Raw genomic sequence first — 23937 nt, forward strand, 5'->3', positions numbered from 1 at the left:
CACCCTAAACCCCGGATATAGGGAATAGTATGCTAGCAATTGAGGCTGCTTAGTAGTGCTGAAGTTGAATGTGTGGTGTCAGCTGACATTTGGTAAACACGGCCGTGTTTTTAAGGGGGGATAGGGCAATGTTATGAAGGTGTATATGATGTTCTAATAAATTTTGTTACTGTTTTGAAGACACCCCCTCTCAATCATCGGTGGCAGCAGGGAGGGGGGCACAGCAAAGAAGTTTAAATCTACGCCCTGTCAGAGCTGCGCAGCTACCTGCAGGACGTAGATTTCAACCAACTGAGTCCGCAAGCAGTTAAAATTGGCAATTTATGATCAACTATTCATGCAGAGATCCATGGCATGGCATTGTTTTTTCTCACCTTTTCAATTTTCCTTTTTAACCCTTTATTAACCCTTTGATTCTTTGTAAATAAGTAGGGGTTCTGCAAAAGTCACATTTACTTATGCAAAAGAGGAGGTGAACATCTGCTCATCCCCATTATGAAAACATAAACATTTTGCCCTACTATTTGACTTCAATGCATTTAGTAAAAATAGTATTTTGGTGAAAAATATTGATGAAGAACAAACGCTGCCTTCCACTCATCTGTAGAACATAAACACACCCTTCAGTAATGTAAGAGAAGTGTCTTACCTCCAAATAACTTTTTGTTTTAATTTAGCCAGTGCACCCGCTAGTTTCTGGGCTATATCTTCAGATAAGAATTTCACTCCAGCCCCGAAAGAGACTAGAACGAAGCCATTTTCATCCACATCATCTACCCAGGTCTGGAAATCCTGAAAGGGAAAAAAAATAGAAAAAGTGAGGAATATGTAACTAAATCAGAGACTGAAGTCTGAATGCAATTTTTTTTTAAAGCAAACCTGTATCAAAACAAGTTTATTAAATGTATTGCGTGTACAGACATAATAGGGGATAATAAGGACTTGCCTACATTCTGTATTCATACGTCTTGTCTGTTGATTTTCTAATTTATGTCTTCAATCGCTAATGTTTATATGCCCTGCATTTGCCTTTCTCAACATATTTAAAAATGATTGTTGGTTCCCGTGAAATATTTACCTTCAAATCACTTAACAAAGCGGATTTGCACATGAAACCTGAATTTTACCGGATGCTATTGGAATTGAGCACAAATACTTCTCACACACGATGCCCTGTGATGTAGCATCGGCATCACATTGCCAATTGATGGAGACAGTTGGCCAATTGAAACATAAGAAGACAACACATTAGGGCTAGCCATTCTTCTTCCAGTTCTTATAGTCTCAGGATCCCCGGGGGAGATCACCATCATGACTGACGGCAATCTAACTATAGGGATAAAGCGTCACCCAGAGGACAGAGAGATAATTTCCGCACTGGATCCCAGGGAGGTGAGTAAGTGCAGGGGCTGCTTCACATCTCTCTGTGGTGTGATTTTTTTTCCTGGTGTTAGGGTCTAAAAGTTCATGAAAAAAATTGCACTCCTTTTAGACCCTGAAATCTGGAAATAATCATACTGCCAGGGAGGTTGAGCCACCAGCAAGCCAGAAAATATTCAGAATAATTTTTAACGTTCTTTTTCACCTACTTTTTGTTACTTTTTGCATTGTGCTGAAAAGATATTCTAAAAAAACTATGAAAAAATATCTCCTAGGAGAAAGCTTAGGAGAAAAAGAATTAAATGAATTGAATAAGGGTGCTGATGCTTCTTTTGGTCCGTGTGGGAGCTTCAACTAAAGGAAGTTGCCCCATTTAAAAAGTATTTAGTTAGGGAGTGCTGCAGAGGCTTCCAACATATTTGTACTATTTTACTGATCTTTTCACCATGCTATTTACAATACATATTAAAACAATTTTACATTTTCAAACTTTGTAGGTTTGTGAAACTTTTTAAAGACTTGTTATTTCCATAGTGACTGAATTGACAGCAGATTAATTCGCATATGTTTACCTTTGTATTCCTTTCTTCCTGTTTCTCTTTCTAAAAATGTGGTATACAGGGTTTGGCAAAGGCCTGAGAAATTATCTCTGGTTTCCTGACACACCTGAACTACCCTAGAAAATAATTTTGTGAAAAACTAGACTACAGTCTGTATGTATCTTTAGTCATAAAAACATAATCTGCGCCTGCTACACTGCGTTCTCACCACCAACTGAACTTTGGAACCAACAATCTATTTAAATGATTTCCTGTTTTCTTCACCTTCCTTTGTAGCTTATCATTTGATGATTCATGTCGTAACCATTAAGAACTGTGGGATTTGTATCCAGCCCTTTAGTACTCATCATGTGACCCTATAAAAAGGTGCTGTATACTACTCCGCCCACTATTGCTCCACCATGTCAAATCACTAATGAATCATCAGATTGTTGTGGTAAAAGCTGGCAAAGTTGGAAATAGTAACAATGCTATATAAAAATAAAATGTGACATGGAAAATTTGCAAATTATTATAATCTTTCTGAGTTATTTTTACGCATACATTTTAAAACAGGTATCTTATGCTTAACCAAAAACTGTGCTAAAACCGTTGAACTACTATTTACATGCATACCCAAAATAATAACTAAGGTAGGTTTAACTGGACACCCTTTTTCATTACTTTTAAAGAGGCATGTGACATATTCTACAATGTAGTAAAATATTCAGGACAAATCATTAGGCCTGTTTACTATTAACAGGTGCTACGTTATGCCTCATAACCAGCTCACTCCCTTTCTATCACACTGCGTAAGCACGGTCATGATCGTGGCATGGTGCAGTGCGCTGACACATACAGGTGCCAGAACGCAAAAAAAAACAGCCATCTTATTAAGTAGAATACCTACTTTTACATTATTTATCCTGGTCCCAGCATCAGAAACACTTCCTATATCTATATATTGTGGTATATGGTTATGTAGCCCCTTCCTTCCACTGATGTCACAGCCTAGGCTGTTTATGCAGCATTCTTCTTCCAGTGCACTCTGGGAGACCAGGTATTGTTTCTGCTGTCTACAAAACACAAAAAAGGTAAGCGCTTGCTTCCAAGCACCACCTACCTTATAAATAGTTTGCAGAACCCGGTCAGCAAATTAACCCCTAGCCGACCGATCCATGCCAATTGGTGTGAATGTGGCGGCAGCCCCAGGACCACTCCATGCCGAGTGGCGTAAATGGCTGCGGGCAGGGATTGCAATAGATCCGCATGAATGACAGAGCTCCACTCCGCCTTCAGTCTCCCAGTGGTGATCGCCGCTCAGAGACTGTTAGACGGCAAAATCACCATCTATTAACATTGTACAGCGCTGCGATTTACAGCAGCGCTGTACTGGGGACAGCCATGTGACACGGCTGTCCTACTGGCAGGCAGAAAAGACATTCGCTGCAATCACGCTGATTGGCTGGCGGGGGGAGGGAGGGAGTGATATAAAATAAATTAAAAAATTGTGAAATTTATTTTTAAAAAAATAACAAATAAATATTTATAAAAAAAAAACCATCTGGGGAGCGATCAGACCCCACCAATAGAGAGCTCTGGGGAGAAAGGGGGGGGTGTCAATTGTATGTTGAGCTGTGCGGTCCTGCAGCGAGCCCTTAAAGCTTCAGTGGCCCAATTAGGAAAAAATTGTCTGGTCACTAGGGGGGTTTAACACCGCGGTCCTCAAGTGGTAAAAGGCACTGTACCTGCATTCAAGCTGCAGTACCAAATACAAGGGCTGAACCGACCCCACTATTGCCTCCAAATTAAAGGGAGACCCAACAACTACACATAATAGGTGGACCATTAGTAATGATAAAAGCAACTTGCAAGAAATGTACATTCATTTGCACTTTAAGCTCTGTGGTCCTGGGTGGTGTGAGCTGAAGAAGACTGTTGTTTTATACAGTTCATTTTACATTAGACCTACAGCAGGGAAAGCACTTTACAAGATAAAAAAAAAAAAAGCGAACAACCATTAGATGTCTGTGCCTTTTATTACTAAGAATAATATAGCGCTGAACATGGGTACATAAAATAGTGACATGTACATAATAAAGAATTAGTAGGCAACACAATTGTTACAATGACTAATATATTGGTGATGATTAACAAAATGCCTCTTACAAGACACAAAAAGAACTCTGTCTACTTTGTTTGTGTTCTGATGTCATTTGTGATAGCTTTTTGATTTGTAGAGCCTTAGCACTTTTTTTTCTTCTCGTTATCTGGGGTTATCTAGGGTTTATTGTTCTGTCTATATTGACTTATTTTTTCAATACTGTATCTTTAATAATTACTACTTATAGTTTAATACTTTGCTTACCTTTAATAGGCAAGGTACTGTTATTTAGCACAGTAACAGTAACAGAGTGTGCTAAGGTTCAGTTTACATTTCTAGCAAAGTGTTTTTTTTCTGTTTATATTGAATTAATTTTTCAATAACTGTACACATAAGCACTTGCCATTTAAAGCAAAATTACAGACTGGTATAACATATTGTAAAATAAAAAGTATATAACTCTCCCTATTCCTTAACACCCACATAATTATTACACATGCCTTTATCCCAAAGTATTTTCATCTGTGTAAAAATCATATTACTACCCTCCCACTATTCAGTTATAGCTCTGCAAGCACTAGAAGGAGCCATGTTACATTATGATGTCATGTCTAATAAAGAATAGACAAAGCTAAGTAATAAGCAATAGCAGTCTGCTGTTTGCAATCAGTTTAGCTGTCATACAGATCTCCTTTGTTTGTTCATCTTATCTTCTGCACTTCTGAAGCTGGCCATACATAAACTCAATGTATGGCCAGATCAACCATTAGATAGTTCCTTCTTTGATTCAATCTGAGAAGATTTGTCTGCCCACATGCCATCCAACAATGTGAAATAGAATTCAGCTTGAAATCTAATGCCAACCTTCCCAAGTATGTTAAAGACCCATCTGTCTGTCAGCATGACTCTTGGTTTCCTTTGGTGTTTGATGCCACCGAGAGCTTCAGTACCACATGGCTCGGCACACATGACATCCCATATGTGCCAGTATCATGTGGTACTGGTGCTCACGGTGACGGCGGAAGCCGGAGGAGGCTAATGCTGGGCATAGACGGTTCGAGAATGCGCCGGTATCGAGCCAGTGGCTAGATGCCAGCACGTCACCGCTCGTCCGCGCGTGTGTGCGGATCGATTTCCGCTCGTCCCCGCGGCCACTCTTTGTCAGCCGCTCGATTCCCCGCTATTGTCCGCCCGCGGGGATCGAGCGGGGAATTTATCAGGCGGGTCATCGGACCTGTCGGATATTATCAATTCCAGCCATCAGCGGCTCGATTGACAAGGACACAAATGAACCGTCTATGCCCAGCATAATGCTGGGCATAGACGGTTTGAGAATGCGCCGGTATCGATCCAGCGGCTCTATGCCGGCGTGTCACCGCTCGTCCACGTGGATCGATTCCCGCTCGTCCCCACGGGCATTCTTTATCAGCCGCTCGATTCCCCGCTATTGTCCGCCCACGGGGATCGAGCGGAGAATCTATCCGGCGGGTCATCGGACACAAATGAACCGTCTATGCCCAGCATAAGAGTTGCTACGGTGGATAGGTTAGAGACTTTAAAACACTGCATAAAGATGGGGGGGGGGGGGAATTTGGGGACAACACACATTACACTTGGGGGGGACACTGGCCAGGGGGTTGTTACATCGATAACCACAATATTGAATGATATTAAACACTATTATAAGAAATATCACAGGTAGATTGGGTGCCAGTAGTGAAGCCGAAAGGCTAGTATTGAAATGTTTGGGTTAAAGAGAAACTCCGACCAAGAATTGAACTTTATCCCAATCAGTAGCTGTTACCCCCGTTTACATGACAAATCTATTGCATTTCACAAACAGACCATCAGGGGGCGCTGTATGACTGATTTTGTGATGAAACCCCTCCCACAAGAAACTCTGGTACCGCGGTACTCTGGGCAAACTGCCACAATGTAACAATGTTCACAGACAGGAAATGGCTGTTTACAGCTGTCTGTAACAGCCAAAACAGCTAGGAGCAGCTATATAACCTGCCCACAGTAAAAATGTCACCATGTGATAAATGTCAGAATGTAAATCTGGGAGAGGAAAGATTTTACAATGAGCAAACACTGACTAAATCATTTATACATAATTATTGTAAAAATGAAGCACTTTTTTATTACATTATTTTCACTAGAGTTCCTCTTTAACCCCCTTGGCGGTATGAAAAATACCGCCAGGGGGCAGCGCAGCAGTTTTTTTTAATTTTTTATAAATCATGTAGCGAGCCCAGGGCTCGCTACATGATAGCCGCTGCTCAGCGGCATCCCCCCAGCCCCGCCGATCGCCTCCGGCGATAGGCGATCAGGAAATCCCGTTCAAAGAACGGGATTTCCTGGAGGGCTTCCCCCGTCGCCATGGCGACGGGGCGGGATGACGTCACCGACGTCAGCAACGTCGGGACGTCATTGGGAGACCCGATCCACCCCTTGGCGCTGCCTGGCACTGATTGGCCAGGCAGCGCAGGGGTCTGGGGGGGGGGGGGGCGCGCCGCACCGGATAGCGGCGATCGGGCGCGCGGCGGCGGCGATCGGGGTGCTGGCGCAGCTAGCAAAGTGCTAGCTGCGTCCAGCAAAAAAAAATTATGAAAATCGGCCCAGCAGGGCCTGAGCGGCACCCTCCGGCGGCTTACCCCGTGTCCAGCACGGGGTTACCGCTAAGGAGGTTAAGGTTAAATTAGATTCATTATCAGTTACAGATATGAGGCATCATTAGGAGGTATCTGTAAGGGCCCTTTTCCATTTGCGGAGTGATGCGAGTGCGGCTACCTCGCTTCAATCGCATCACTTCCGCATCTCCCGATGCAGAAGTGACTGGAGGAGACGGGATGCGGATGCGGCTGTCGAGAATCTGTAGTGAAAACAGGCCCTTAGCGTTATGTATATAACTAACCTTCTCAATCTTAAATAAGTCCAAATCATTTATTTGGGTCCATTTTACATTGAGTCAAGTATTCACTTTTATTTTGAAGTATTCTCATTCCACACAAATGACTTGAAAATAAAATTAACATGTAGACTAGAGTCATTGGTCTCACTCTTATATAAAACATCTGCCAACAAAACTGTGCTTGTGATCTGTTTAACTAAGCTTGCTCTGGCTATTTTTTACAGTTTTTAGTATGAAAATGAAGTTATTTGATTGGTTGATATGGACAGCAAGAATACACTGCCTCTCCAACACTTATATGGGACCTACATTGTTGCTTTCAAAATATTAAAATATATTTTAGGATTCAGAGAAAATACAGGAACTGATGATCCATGCAGTTTTATATGCATATCATAGAAATACATAGACACAGTAATGTTTTATTTGCAGTTTTCTGGTCTTTGCCTGACTGGAAGCAATAAAACAGTGCCTTTCACCCACATGCTTATTTATTCATCATATACAAAGCAACAATAGTTTTTCAGTTTATTCCATTTGAGCCTAACTGATGAAGAGGCTGCAATGTCATGATCCCAAGACAAGAAGGGACTGATTCACAGTACTATGTGTTCTTTGTTTTGTCCCACTTGTTACTTAGCTATTCTAGGCAGACTTTGGTACTTTAATGTACAGCTGCAGTTACAGAGCAAGACTCCAGCTGGTACTGACCAGTCATGGGCTGCACTACTAAAATACCAATGAGAAGACTGGAAGATTAGACACTGCTGCTTCATAAAACTTAACAATTAATATTAAAGGACAACTAAAGTGAGAGGCTGCCATATTTATTTCTTTGTAAACAATACCAGATGCCTGGTTGCCCTGCTGATCTCTAAGGCATCAGCAGTGTCTGAATCGCACACCTGAAACAAGCATGGAGCTAATCCAGTCAGACTTCAGACAGAGCACCTGATCTGCATGCTTGTTCAGGGTCTATGGATAAAATATTAGAGACACAGGATCAGCAAACAGCCAGGCATGACAATACATGTCAGGTTTCTTAATTTTCTCACACAGGTGCTTGATTCACTAAACTGTGATAACTGATATCATGGTCGCGCTAGCGTTTTGCGCGCGTTATAATGAGTGTAACATTTTCACACGCAATTGTCAATTTTTGTGCACAAACGTGGCCGGTTTCGATAGAGGAAATTTGCATTTGCATGCACAAATTCACGATTACGCACGAAAAACGTTATGCGCGTTAGAACGAGTTAAAAAATGTTAGCCCGCCTGTGATATCAGTTATCACGGTTTAGTGAATCAAGCCCCAGATGTGATTTAAAGAGGAACTTTCACCCCAGATTAAGCTTTATCCCAGTTAGTAGCCGATAACCCCTTTGCCATGAAATCTCTTTACCTTTTCTTAAATAAATCATCAGGGACATCTATCTGGCTGATTTTGTAGTAAAACCCCTCCCACAGTGTGATGTCAGGGACTTGGTTGCTTCAGAAAGAGGCGAGGTAATATAGGGGCTATGCACATCAGCTCATTTCCTTATGGCAACGAAATTATCAACCCCCCTTTAATAGAAAGGGGTCTATTAAAAATCACTTTAAAGGATTAAAATGAATCATATACCAAACTAAAAAAAATTGAAAATGTGTGAAATATTTCAATTCACAAACAGACAATTGAGGAGTCTGTTCACATATGGCAAAAAAGCAGAAATGCATCTGTCACAATAAGCAGAAATGTAAAGTTTAGCCGAACCTTAATTTCACTTTATAGCACTGCAAAAGCCAAAACAGTTGGGTAACAAAAAATAGAAGGTCAGCTTCTCTGTATATATGGTGTAGCTGACTAGATTATTTTAATTATCCTTTAGCGCCATATTTAGACAGCAGCACCAAAAAACTTGAAATATTGAAACCCTTGGATGGGCCTTCCCCAAAAATAAGAGAAGAGAGAAGGGGCCCAAGTCACTTGGAGGAGCCTTTAGAAGAAAACAAAAACATTAGTGTACATTAAATAATTTTTCAGTGCCAAAAGCACAGATTTGGATTAAACTAGAAGGTGGTAAAAATAATCCCTAACAATTCCATTTTATGGTTTCAGGCTCTTTTACACACACAATTGCCTTGCATGATTCCTCTACTAACATGACATGAAATTCCACTGTAATTGAACTGCTGGCTGCAACAGTAGTCCTTGATTGAATATCATTGACTATACTGCAATTGTGAATACTTTTGAGATTATGGGTGGAGATTTACAGGAAACAATAGTATTATGGAAACAGTTGGCTGTCTGAAAGATGTATTTAGAAGTTTGTGTCAACTCCTTGAGGAATAAGCCTGCTGTTAACTAATGCCAATGTGAGTTCAAAATATTCTGAATGTATCCATGGTCAAAGCTATACAGTATCTATATATATAAAATCGGATGTATGTATGTATGTATGTATGTGTGTATGTGCCGCGATCACGCAAAAACGGCTAGACCGATTTGAACGAAACTTGGTACACAGATCCCTTACTACCTGGGATGATATGTTCTGGGGGTCTCGGGTCCCCCCTGCACACGTGCACAAACAGCAAATCAGATTTCACCCATTCAAGTCAATGGAAAAAATGGAAAAGGCTGCCATTCTCACAGTAATCGAGCCACAGTCCCCACACTTTGCACAGTTGGTCACTTGGTGACCGAGGTTACAAATCCAGGAAAAGTGGGCGGAGCATAAAACAGCCAATCAAATTTCAGCCGTTCATTTTAAATGGGAAAATGTAAACTGCAGCCATTCTTAGACGGTTAATCGCAGGGTTCTCAAACTTGCCACAGTTGGTCACTGGGTGAATGAGATTAAGATTTAAGAAAGTGGGTGGAGCCTACAACAGCCAATCAAAATTCACCTATTGATTTTCAAGGGGAATATTTAAACTGCTGCTATTCTTACACTTTTAATGGCAGAGGCTTCAAACTTGCTACAGTCGGTCATTGGGTGACTGGGGTCAAAGTTCACTAAAGGGGCGGGGCCACATACAGCCAATCAGATTTCCTTGGTGGATAAACTGCTTCCATTCACACATTTTTCATGCCTGGAACCTGACAGCTCACAAACTTGGTCATTCAGTGACTGTGTGTCAAGGTTACGAAAAGTGGGCGGAGCCAAAACAACTTTTACTGGGAAAATATAAACGGGAGTTATTCTTACACCGTTAATGGCAGGGTTCTCAAACTTTGCACAGTTGGTCATTGGGTCACAGATTAAGATTTTGGAAGGTGGGTGGAGCCTAAAACAGCCAATAAAAATTCCCCTTTTGATTTTCAAAGGGAATATTTCATCTGCTACCATTCTCTTATACTGGTAAAAGCAGATGCCTCAAACCTGGTACAGTTGGTCACTGGGTGACTAGGGTCCAAATTCAGGAAGGGGGCAGAGCCACAAACAGCCAGATTTGTTTATTTTTCAATGGGAATATATAAAGTATTGATACCAAGGATCCCAAAGCTGATAAACTTGATAATTGAGTGACTGTATGTCAAGGTTAGAAAAAGTGGCCAGTGCCAACAACTTCATTTTTTACATTGCAGGGTTCCCAAACTTTACACAATTGGCCACTGGGTGACTGGGATGAATATTCAGAAATGTGGGTGGAGCCAACAACAGCCAATCAAAATGTACCTATTAATTTTCAAGGGGAATATTCACATTGCTACCATTCTTACACTGTTAGTGGCAGAGGCCTCAAACCTGATACAGTCAGTCATTGGGTGACTGGGGTCCAAATTCACTAAAGGGGTGGAGCCACAAACAGCCAATCAGATTTGCTAGATTGATTTCAGCCATTCTGTTATTGCCTGGGTTCTCAAACATGACACAGTTGGCCACTGGGTGACTGTGACTAATATTCAGAAAAGTGGGTGGAGCCTACAGTAGCCAATCAAAATTCACCTTTTGATTTTCAAGGGGAATATTTACTTTGCTGCCATTCATGCACTCTTAATGGCAGAGGCCTAATATCTGCTACAGTCAGTCACTGGGAGACTGAAATTTAAATTCTGAAGGGAGCGGGCCAAAAACAGCCAATCAAATTTGTTTAATTTCAATGGTAAAATGCAACTTATTGATGCCAAAGAACCCAAAGCTCATAAACTTGGTCATTAAGTGACTGTATGTCAAAATTAGAAATAGTGGGCAGAGCCAAAAACAACTAACTTTTTACATGGGGAAATGTAAACTGCAGCTTTTCTTACACTGTTAATGGCAGGGTTCTCAAACTTCACACAGTTGGTCACTGGGTGACTAGGATTAATATTTGGAAAAGTAGGTGGAGCCTACAAGAGCCAATCAAAATTCACCTATTGATTTTCAAGGGGAATATTGAAACTGCAGCCATTCTCACACTGTTAATAGCAGAGGCCTCAAACCTGCTACAGTCGGTCGTTAAGTGTTTGGGGTTCAAATTCAGTAAAGGGGCGGAGCCAAAAACAGCCAGATTTCTTTGCTGGATAAACTGCTTCCATTAGCACAATTTTGATGCCAGGAACCCAAAAGCTCACAAACTTGGTCATTGAGTAGTGACTGTGTCAAGGTTACAAAAAGTGGGTGGAGTTAAAAACAGATTTTTCCTGGAAATTGTAAACTGCAGCCCTTCTTCACTGTTAATGGCAGGGTTCTCAAACTTAGCATAGCTGGTTACTGGGTGACTGGGATTAATAATCAGAAAAGTGGATGGAGCCTAAAAATGCCAATCAAAAATCACATGTCGCTTTTCAAGGAGAATATTAAAATTGCTGCCATTCTTGCACTGTTAATGGCACAAGCCTAAAACCTGGTACAGTTGGTCATTGGGTTACTGAGGTTCAAATTCAGAAAAGGGGACAGAGCCACAAACAGTGAATCAGATTTGTTTCATTTCATGGGAAAATACAAATTATTGATGCCAAGGACCCCAAAACTCACAAACTTGGGCATTGAGTAGTGACTTTGTGTCCAGGTTACAAAAAGTGGGCAGAGCCTAAAACAAATGTCACTGGGAAAGTGTAAATTGCAGCCCTTCTTACACTGTTTATTTTAGGGTTCCCAATCTTTGCCCAGATGGTCACTGAGTGACTGAGATATTCAGGGAAGTGGGTGGAGCCTATAATAGCCAATCAAAATTCACCTGTTGATTTTTCAAGTGGAATATTTAAATTGCTGCCATTTTTACACTGTTAATAGCAGATGCCTCAAACCTGCTACAGTTGGTCTTTGGGTGACTGGGGTTCAAATGCTGGAGAGGGGTGGAGCCACAAACAGCCTATCTGATTTGTTTAATTTCTATGGGAATATACAAATTATTGATGCCAAGGACCCCAAAGCTCACAAACTTGGCCATTGAGTGTTTGTGTGTTAGGGTTAGAAAGTGGGCGGAGCCAACACCAGTCAAATACATACCCGGGCAATGCTGGGTCATCAGTGGGTGGAGACAAATACAAATTTCACTGGGAAAATGTACACTGCAGCCATTCTGTTAATGGCAGGGTTTTTAAACTTTGCACAGTTGGTCACTGGGTGACTGGGATTAATAATCAGAAAAGTGGGTGGAGCCTACAAAAGTGAATCAAACTTCACCTGTTGCTTTTCAAGGGGAATATTTAATTGCTACAATTCTTGAACTGTTAATGGCACAGGCCTCAAACCTGGTACAGTTGGTTATTGGGTGACTGGGGTTCAAATTCAGAAAAAGGGGTGGAGCCACACACACCCAATCAGATTTGTTTCAGTTCAATGCAGATTATTGATACCAAAGACCGCAAAGTTCACAAACTTGGTCAGTGAGTAATTGTGTGTTAGGGTTAGAAAAAGTAGGCGGAGCCAACACCAGCCAAATACATACCCGGGCAACGCCGGGCAATCAGCTAGTATGTATATATAACAGCATTCTCTGTGGCAGTTTGAATTTTAGGACTATTAGCCATTAACATGCTGCGTGCATATAGTTTGCATTTTCTGCAATAGGGAAACACATTAGAACCCACAGGTCAATAGACTCAGTCAAATAATGTATTTTTGCATAAAAAACAAACAAACTTCTGAGTTAGTTTAGGATCCAATTCTTTAAAAAATGGGTATAGCTTTTATTTACGGTGAGTTTACACCAAGATTAAACACTCAGGAAAACACCAGTGTGACTCGGTGAAAACGGAAACCGCGATGAATAAAACAGTATTCACGCCAACGTTCATGCTCTACATTCAGTCGGCACCGTGCCTAGCAGATGCTACATGCAAGCTCTTTCAGCCAATTCTTGGGCATTGTCTTGGACAACAAATGAAGGGGAAGTTACAAAGGACACAAGAGTGGCATTCCAAATCTGGTCACATGATTCATTCTGTATGCATGGTTTAGTTTCATATACGGTGGCGTAGTGGTTAGCTCTCTCGCCTTGCAGCGCTGGGTCCCTGGTTCGAATCCCAGCCAGGGCACTATTTGCAAAGAGTTTGTATGTTCTCTCCGTGTCTGCGTGGGTTTCCTCCCACATTCCAAAAACATACAGATAAGTGAATTGGCTCCCTCTAAAATTGGCCCTAGACTACAGTACTTACACTACATAATATAGACATATGGCAATGGTAGGGATTAGATTGTGAGCTCCTTTGAGGGACAGTTAGTGACAAGATATATATATATACACTGTACAGCGCTGCGTAATATGTCAGCTCTATATCAATACTAAATAATATTAATATACTTGCTCTGTAACCTATTATTCTGAATGTTTTCACATTTAATATTTTTAGAAGAGTATGGTTTACAACTTTAATTTATATTACTACAGTACTGTCAACAAGGGCAGTTTACTGATCTATGAAATTACTGGGCACTACACCTCCTTTGTTCTACCAACTAGGCAAAGCACGGTTGTTGCATCTGTGTGATACATATACATGACTGCCTGATACAGCATGCACCACATATCTCTGGGCCACACATTACATATTGTTCTCACACAACCATCACATTACCTGGCAGCAGTTAAGTGCCTTGGACATGCTACAGAACTATATTGGTGGAACACACATTTGCTTCTGCTGATGTGCAGCAGTATTAAATCCATTTGGAGCCAATTTTTTTCTCATTTATACTGTACTGATAAAGTCCTAGCTTAACCAAACTGACACCTTGAGACACATTGATTGCTATGATTTGTTAATATATGCCTCTGCTGTTGTATTGGCTGTTCTCCGAAAGGTACATTTTATTTACTCCTCATTTTCTATTTCAATGTATTTTAATGCTCAGGGTACCTCAAGTACTACTTACAAGTATCCATCCTAAATCGTTTATTCCTTAAGGAAAAAGGGGGGGGGGGGGGCACACACTACCCCTAGACTGCAACACCCAAGTGGGAACAGGTAAAGTTTTCCACTTGTGCACAGAATGGTCACTGAGAAGTGACCCAGTTTGTGACATCAAAACTTTTCATTCCACTTTTATTGAATTTGGTTGGCTATATACAACCATGGTACTAGATCTGTACGTGATTTTTTTTTTTCCATACATGCTGTGCCCAAGTTGTTTGTCCACTGAACTGGTAGATAGATATTATTGACAGACTGATTTAACTAATGGCAGATAACATAACAAGTAGAAATACTGAACAGGCCAAATCCACTAACAGACTGATAGCTGTAAGCGATGGTGGACTAGGCAAAATTATAAAATGTAAGTATTCACAGGCCAATTGCAGTAATTGTCAGAAAGAACACGGTAGAGGGTAGACCCCAGTCAGTGACAAGCCCTACTGACAGCAGCCAGGCAGATCCAAGTGACCGTAGGCCACAGTGACCATAGACCCCAAGGAGTGAAATGCTTGAGAGATCCCAGGTAGGGCCAGGCAGCTCAAATTACATTGATTTTATAATGATATACTATCATTGCAATTTGCAGGAATGGATTTTTGACAGGAACAGATCTTTTGCAGATACTGATCTTTTGTGTCTGTACAGCATCTGTGTGTGCAGCATCTTGCAAAGATTTTTTTCTGATGTGGAGTACAGCTCCATAGAAAAGACTGTGTAGAGTATGGCTCTCATACCGCATGAAGGGTGGTAAGATTGGTCTGTGATCTTTCAATTTCCAAAGACTATAGTCTGATGTGTGTATGAGCCTTTAGGAAAATGAAAGATCACAGACCAATTTTACCCCCTTCCATGTAGTATGAGAGCCATATCTACACAGTCTATTCTATTAAGCTGAACTCCCATATCAGATAAAAATCTTTGCAAGATGATGTACACATGCAACAGATCAGTATCTGCAAAAATCAGTTCCTGCAAAAGATCTGTTCCTGCATAATGCATTTATAGTCTATGATATCTGCAGATCTCATACACACCTTGTTTAACGGACATTAATCTGCAGATCAGACAACTATCTGCAGATCTAAAGATCCATCCTGTTGGATTTGATCTGCAGATGATTGTCCATTAAACAAGGTGTGTATGAGATCTGCAGATACCATAGACTATGAATGCATTTTGCAGGAACGGATCTTTTGCAGGAACTGATTTTTGCAGATACTGATCTGTTGCATGTGTACAGCATCTGTGTGTGCAGCATCTTGCAAAGATTTTATCTGATGGGGAGTTCAGCTCCATAGAATAGACTGTGTAGCGTATGCTCTCATACTACATGAAAGGTGATAAAATTGGTCTGTGATCTTTCATTTTCTTGTGACTTAGCTTGAGAGCACATCTCTCATTTGTTGTTTTCCTTGATTATGTCTTTGTAAATAGCTGTGTGGTTCTCTTATAATGCACTTTGCACCCTAGCACTTTATATATCTATGCCCTGACGACGGCTCTATTTTTTATGAGCCGAAACATGTTGGTTTTGGTGGAGGGTTTCTTTATATCTAAGTATAATCCAATCAGTATTATTACTTGGCAGAGGGCAGTAACCCCAATTGACCAATCTTTATATATGGCTTCTCTGGGGGAAACACAATTCACACTGCCCAGCTAAGTATTGGAAAATAAAAGGAAAAAAAGTGTTAAAGCAAAATAAATAAAACAATGAATTTATTATCTTACAGATGATTTTTTAAAATTGTGAAATAAAAGTTATATTTTAAGAAGTCTCAAACAGGGTCAAAACTGTGTTTAGATCTTTCATTTTCCAAAGACTTTTATCTGATGTGTGAACCCACCTTTATACTGGCTACTACATTCTACAGGAGGTGATCCCACCACTACTGCCTCTCCTTTATAATCTGTTTTTAATTATTTAATTATTATTTTTAGGAACATCCAACCTCCAGTTATTATTGCTTATACCTCTGTCGGGAGGTTTTGTTTTTTTAGCTACATTCCTTTATAGAACTGACATAATCATCATTTGTACAACCAGTAAGGATCCTCAAAGCCCGAGCAGGAGTGGGAATTCCTCTACTGGCCTTAGTGGTGTTTGCATGTTCATTGCAACCAGTAATCCTCTTTACCAGGAAACTCCTTTTTATGCTGACATACTAGACTACTGGATCCTGGTGCCCTCTGTGTTTGTTTGGTCCTTGGGAATCCAGGGTCCATTTATTTATTTATTTATTGTATTTATAAAGCACCAACATATTACGCAGCGCTGGACATTAGTTTAGGTTACAGACAATATTTAGGGGTGACTTACAGCAATATGACAATACAGGAATACAAGAAAAAAAACAGATAACGCAGCACAGTAGGAGTACAAGGTAATGCTTAGTAAGTCACTGAACGGGAGCATGGAGATTAGGCAAGCTGAATTCACTCAAATGCATAGGATGGGTGCACAGTGATGGAGGTGCATGATCAGGTAGGACACAAAAGGAGGAGGACCCTGCCCAAAGGCTTATAATCTAGAGGCCTTTAAGTTTATGCCTATTAATGTCACTTTTGCATTGTCCTTTGTTCTTCCTCCTCCTCTAAATCCACATCCATGGATACTCACTTGTTTCCTTCTGGTATGGGTGTGATCTCAATTGAGGGATGTGAATTTTAAAAAATCCCGCTTTTCAAATAAATAGCGATTAGAAAAGCACTGCTAGTGGGTTCTAGGCCTTACTCCATAGTTGGTAGGGAGGTAACACATGGGACCCCCTTATCATAGACAGCACAACATAACAGCAGCTGGGAAAAGGAGTGACATTTAATTAACCACTTCCCGACCGCCTAACGCACAGAGGCGGCCGGGAAGTGGAGCCCGCAAGGACCAGCTCATGCCCAAAGGCGGCGGTCCTTGTAGGGGCATGGGCGGAGCGATCGCGTCATCCGTGACGCGATCCTCCGCCGGCGCCTGTCTCCGCTCACCCGCCGCAACATCCCGTCGGTCATACGGAAGCGCCGGCGGGATGTTAACCCGACGATCGCCGCATACAAAGTGTATAATACACTTTGTAATGTTTACAAAGTGTATTATACAGGCTGCCTCCTGCCCTGGTGGTCCCAGTGTCTGAGGGACCACCAGGGCAGGCTGCAGCCACCCTAGTCTGCACCAAAGCACACTGATCTCCCCCCCCTGGCCCCTGATCGCCCACAGCACCCCTCAGACCCCCCCCCTTCCCACCCCCCAGACCCCTGTTTACACCCAATCACCCCCCTAATCACCCATAAATCACTCCCTGTCACTATCTGTCAACGCTATTTTTTTTAACCCTAAACTGCCCCCTGGGGACTCCTGATCACCCCCCCCCACCCCTCAGATTCTCCCCAGACCCCCCCCCCCTTGTGTACTGTATACCTCTATCCCCCTAATCACCTGTCAATCACCGATCAATAACCCCCTGTCACTGCCACCCATCAATCAGCCCCTAACCTGCCCCTTGCGGGCAATCTGATCACCCACCCACACCAATAGATCGCCCGCAGATCCGACGTCAGATCACCTCCCAAGTGCAGTGTTTACATCTGTTCTCTACCCTAAACACCCACTAATTACCCATCAATCACCCATCAATCACCCCCTATCACCACCTGTCACTGTTACCCATCAGATCAGACCCTAATCTGCCCCTTGCGGGCACCCAATCACCGCCTACACGCTCAGATTGCCCTCAGACCCCCCCTTATCAATTCGCCAGTGCATTAGTTACCACTGATCACTTGTCAATCACCCATCAATCACCCCCTGTCACTGCCACCCATCAATCACCCCCTGGCACTGCCACCCATCAATCACCCCCTGTCACTGCCACCCATCAATCAGCCCCTAACCTGCCCCTTGCGGGCAATCTGATCACCCACACCAATAGATCGTCCGCAGATCCGACGTCAGATCACCTCCCAAGTGCATTGTTTACATCTGTTCTCTCCTCCAAACACCCACTAATTACCCATCAATCACCCCCTGTCACTGCTATCCATCAGATTAGACCCCTATCTGCCCGTAGGGCACTCAATCACCCGCCCACACCCTCAGAACCCAGCCCTGATCACCTCGCCAGTGCATTGCTTGCATCTATTTCCCCCCTCTAATCACACCTTGAGACACCCATCAATCACCTCCTGTCACCCCCTAGCACACCTACCCATCAGATCAGGCCCTAATTTGCCCCGTGTGGGCTCCTGATCACTCGACCAAACCCTCAGATCCCCCTCAGACCCCCTTCCGATCACCTCCCCAGTGCATTGATTGCATCTATTTTCCCCTCTAACCACCCCCTGAGACACCCATCAATCACCTCCTGTCACCCCCCCTAGCACTCCTATCCATCAGATCAGGCCCAATACAACCTGTCATCTAAAAGGCCACCCTGCTTATGACTGGTTCCACAAAATTCGCCCCCTCATACACCACCGGTCATCAAAATTTGCAGATGCTTATACCCCTGAACAGTCATTTTGAGACATTTGGTTTCCAGACTACTCACGGTTTTGGGCCCGTAAAATGCCAGGGCGGTATAGGAACCCCACAAGTGACCCCATTTTAGAAAAAAGACACCCCAATGTATTCTGTTAGGTGTATGACGAGTTCATAGAAGATTTTATTTTTTGTCAAAAGTTAGCGGAAACTGATTTTTATTGTTTTTTTTTCACAAAGTGTCATTTTTCACTAACTTGTGACAAAAAATAAAATCTTCTATGAACTCGCCATACACCTTGGGGTGTCTTCTTTCTAAAATGGGGTAACTTGTGGGGTTCCTATACTGCCCTGGCATTTTAGGGGCCCTAAACCGTGAGGAGTAGTCTAGAAAACAAATGCCTCAAAATGACCTGTGAATAGGACGTTATAAAAACTTCTATGAACTCACCATACTCCTAATGGAATACCTTGGAGTGTCTTCTTTCTAAAATGGGGTCATTAGTGGGGTTCCTATACTGCCCTGGCATTTTAGGGGCCCTAAACCGTGAGGAGTAGTCTTGAAACAAAAATGACCTGTGAAATCCTAAAGGTACTCATTGGACTTTGGGCCCCTTAGCGCAGTTAGGGTACAAAAAAGTGCCGCACATGTGGTATCGCCATACTCGGGAGAAGTAGTATAATGTGTTTTGGGGTGTATTTTTACACATACCCATGCTGGGTGGGAGAAATACCTCTGTAAATGACAATCTTTTGATTTTTTTACACACAATTGTCTATTTACAGAGTTATTTCTCCCACCCAGCATGGGTATGTGTAAAATTACACCCCAAAACACATTATACTACTTCTCCCGAGTACGGCGATACCACATGTGTGGCACTTTTTTGCAGCCTAACTGCGCCAAGGGGCCCAAAGTCCAATGAGTACCTTTAGGATTTCACAGGTCATTTTGAGAAATTTTGTTTCAAGACTACTCCTCATGGTTTAGGGCCCCTAAAATGCCAGGACAGTATAGGAACCCCACAAATGACTCCATTTTAGAAAGAAGACACCCCAAGGTATTCTGTTAGTAGTACGGTGAGTTCATAGAAGATTTTATTTTATGTCACAAGTTAGCGGAAATTGATTTTTATTGGTTTTTTTCACAAAGTGTCATTTTCCGCTAACTTGTGACAAAAAATAAAATCTTCTATGAATTCACCGTACTTCTAACGGAATACCTTGGGGTGTCTTCTTTCTAAAATGGGGTCATTTGTGGGGTTCCTATACTGTCCTGGCATTTTAGGGGCCCTAAACCGTGAGGAGTAGTCTTGAAAGGAAATTTCTCAAAATGACCTGTGAAATTCTAAAGGTACTTATTGGACTTTGGGCCCCTTAGTGCAGTTAGGGTGCAAAAAAGTGCCACACATGTGGTATCACCGTACTCAGGAGAAGTAGTATAATGTGTTTTGGGGTGTATTTTTACACATACCCATGCTGAGTGGGAGAAAGATCTCTGTAAATGGACAATTGTGTGTAAAAAAAATTCAAAAATTGTCATTTACAGAGATATTTCTCCCACCCAGCATGGGTATGTGTAAAAATACACCCCAAAACACATTATACTACTTCTACTGAGTACGGCAATACCACATGTGTGGCACTTTTTTGCAGCCTAACTGCGCTAAGGGGCCCAAAGTCCAATGAGCACCTTTAGGCTTTACAGGGGTGCTTACAAATTAGCACCCCCCAAAATGTGAGGACAGTAAACACACCACACAAATGACCCCATTTTGGAAAGTAGACACTTCATTTTTTTTTGTCGCAAGTTAGAAGAAATGGAAACTTTTTTTTTTTTTTGTCACAAAGTGTCATTTTCCGCTTACTTGTGACAAAAAATAATATCTTCTATGAACTCACTATGCCTCTCAGTGAATACTTTGGGATGTCTTCTTTCCAAAATGGGGTCATTTGGGGGTTATTTATACTATCCTGGAATTCTAGCCCCTCATGAAACATGACAGGGGGTCAGAAAAGTCATAGATGCTTGAAAATGGGAAAATTCACTTTTTGCACCATAGTTTGTAAATGCTATAACTTTTACCTAAACCAATAAATATACACTGAATGGGTTTTTTTTTAATCAAAAACATGTTTGTCCACATTTTTCACGCTGCATGTATACAGAAATTTTACTTTATTTGAAAAATGTCAGCACAGAAAGTTAAAAAAAAACATTTTTTTGCCAAAATTCATGTCTTTTTTGATGAATATAATAAAAAGTAAAAATCGCAGCAGCAATCAAATAGCACCAAAAGAAAGCTTTATTAGTGACAAGAAAAGGAGCCAAAATTCATTTAGGTGGTAGGTTGTATGAGCGAGCAATAAACCGTGAAAGCTGCAGTGGTGTGAATGGAAAAAAAGTGGCCGGTCCTTAAGGGGGGTAAAGCCCACGGTCCTCAAGTGGTTAAAGCCCAATACAAACGTGTACAGCTCCAGGGTTGCATGCAGCTACCGAACAATTGTAGTACCAAAATCAGTACTCTTGCATCCTCAGAAAACAGCAATTTATTTGGATCAGTGGCAACAGCGCTGATCAAGTTTGTATTATTATTATTATTGACAAGACAAGACAAGACAAATAACATTTATATTGCGCTTTTCTCCTTGCGGACTCAAAGCGCCAGAGCAGCAGCCACTAGGGCGCGCTCTATTGGCAGTAGCAGTGTAAGGGAGACTTGCCAAAGGTCTCCTACTGAATTAGTGCTGGCTTACTGAACAGGCAGAGCCGAGATTCGAACCCTGGTCTCCTGTGTCAGAGGCAGAGCCCTTAACCATTACACCATCAGCCAATTATTATTATTATTATTATTATTATTATTACTACTATTAATATTATGATCGCACACTATTAATATGTGTACGAACATGCTTTACAGTTTACATTTGTTTAGTCATGATTTGTCAAAAAGATAATGGATCACTTTAAATCAATGCCTGTAGTCTTGGCCTAAAATAGAACCTCTGCAGAAAGTAGGCAGAAAAACCCGTTTAGAATATATGTTTTAACAAATAATAAAGGCTCAGATGGCTGCATTTGTACATGGCAAATGCTACAGGAGTTTTACCTAGTTTACAATATTGTTAGAAGGCTATAGTTCAGTGATGACAGCATATGTTCAAAGTCCAAACAAAGCATAAATCAATAGCTGCAGCACTGCCTGAGCTGGCACTGTCTGCTTACTTTACTGATCCATAAAAATTGTAATGTGACTTTGAAATCAAGGATATACCAGAAACCTCTAGTCACTTTCTAATAAAAAAGCAACACACAAATGTGATCTGAAATATTAAATCACTTTTTCTGCATTTTCAGAGCCAAAAGTGTAAATAAGACCCAGCTGGCCTGAGAACCTTTTGCACAATTCAGTAAGCATCACTAGAGAGCAATAATTGTGCCGCCAGCATAGTATCATGAAGCAGTTGAAAATGGCCTGTTTAAAAGGGCACCCACTATAATAGCGGGTGCAGGGGCAGCCAGCTATGTAACACCCCATATTTTTACCCACAATTTGCATTGCACATGGCCACTGTGCATTTTAATCAAGATGAGTTTCAATGGGGGTTGAGGTTAGGTGCCCATGGTGGAGGGGGGCTTAAGCTGCCCACTGGGGTGGAGGGTTATGGGATAGGCACCACCGGGGGGGGGGGGGGGGGGGTAAAGTGTTAGGCACCACCAGGGGAGGGTTCTGTATGAAACTAGGGAGAAGTTAGGTCATAGTAAAATATTGATAAATATTACTATTTTACTATATGAATGAAGTAGTAGAATATCTGTAAATTTAGCGATATTCCACTACTGCTATCTTGCGCCATTTTATACAGGCGCCTTTATGAAATGATGAAATGTATGCTAGTATCACTAGATCGGTCATAACAAAGAAATTAAGAAATTATATATATATATATATATATATATATATATATATATATATATATATATATATATATATATATATATACATATACACGCCTATATATACCTTTTGTAATATGTTCCAATGCGCATAATACCTTTACCTAGCATGTCAGCGATTGCAAAGCTATGCTCTCCTGTCATAATTGGCATGCCTCTAATTATGTAATGGGTGAATGTCTAGAAAATTTGCCGAAATTGTAGAATCACCAGAATTGCTGATTAAATCTTTTGATCCCTTCCTCACCATACCTAACATTATAATTTGCTATGCCTAACATAAACTGCGTGTCTCCCAAATGACTGACTAAGTATATAGAGCTACGTGGAATAAATAAAATGCATGGTAATCCCAATCCCACAGCTGTATGGGAAGGGCTTGACTCCACTTACAGATATGAATACATTACCTTCCTAAAGAAAGTCCAAAAACAACATAAATTATCTAAATGAATGCATTTCATCTCTGCCAACACAGATGAGTGATGAATCTTGCAAAGGATGCTGTAAATATGCTTATTGTTTCATTAATGTCATTGTGTTCAATGCTGTCATTGTAAGTGCTAATTAAAAATAAACATGACGATCTCCATCCCTGACAAAAGATTATTCAGTTTTCTTCATGGTAAAAGGGTGCAGTCCTTTTACCATGCAGGTGGTGTAGCTATGTGGTGCCAGAACACAGGAGAAAGGTCAACAAAGCCTGGTTAAGCAACTCTGAAGCAATCCTGAAGTAAAGAGCTAGAAACTCACCAAAGATGAGGGAAGGCTCCGATAGAGCCTTTTCAGTCTTCTCTCTGTCTTCTCTTTGCCCTGCTGTCACCCATTTAAAATTGCCTCCTTTGGGACTCCTCGGAAAGATTCAGAAGCACTTGTGTCTCGGAGTGCTTCTGAAGACTGGCACATCTGTACTGTGCATGCCCGAGTGAGGACTCACGCATGCGCAGTACAGATCTGCTCACCTTCTGGAGTACTCGGGAACTGGAGTGCTTCTGAAGGCTGCCCAAGGAGGGCCAAAGGCATATTCATCCTGCAGGTTGAATCATTTTTTCAGGAAGACAACAGTGAGACAGGTATACAGAGAGGGGACCAGGAAGGCTCTATAAAATCCAGAGGCTTCCCTTTTTCTTTCGTGAATACCTAAGTCTTTTTTCCAGGTCACTTTATGATTTTCTTTAATTATAGTGCAAAGAAAACCAAAGCAGATTTTAAGCAGTTGATTTTGATTGGTGGCTCTGTTA

General features: G+C 41.5%; 1 protein-coding gene across 1 annotated transcript in view; it reads right to left on the reverse strand.

Annotated features, from left to right (window-relative positions):
- UGT8 (UDP glycosyltransferase 8) overlaps positions 1 to 23937 on the reverse strand; it is a 122926-nt gene that overhangs the window by 12986 nt on the left and 86003 nt on the right. Inside the window, exon 3 of the mRNA XM_068270390.1 lies at positions 650 to 792. Coding sequence (XP_068126491.1) covers positions 650 to 792 — 143 coding nt within the window. The remainder of the gene's footprint in view (positions 1 to 649; positions 793 to 23937) is intronic.

The sequence above is a fragment of the Hyperolius riggenbachi genome, chromosome 1 (assembly GCF_040937935.1).
Source record: "Hyperolius riggenbachi isolate aHypRig1 chromosome 1, aHypRig1.pri, whole genome shotgun sequence".
NCBI lineage: Eukaryota > Metazoa > Chordata > Amphibia > Anura > Hyperoliidae > Hyperolius > Hyperolius riggenbachi.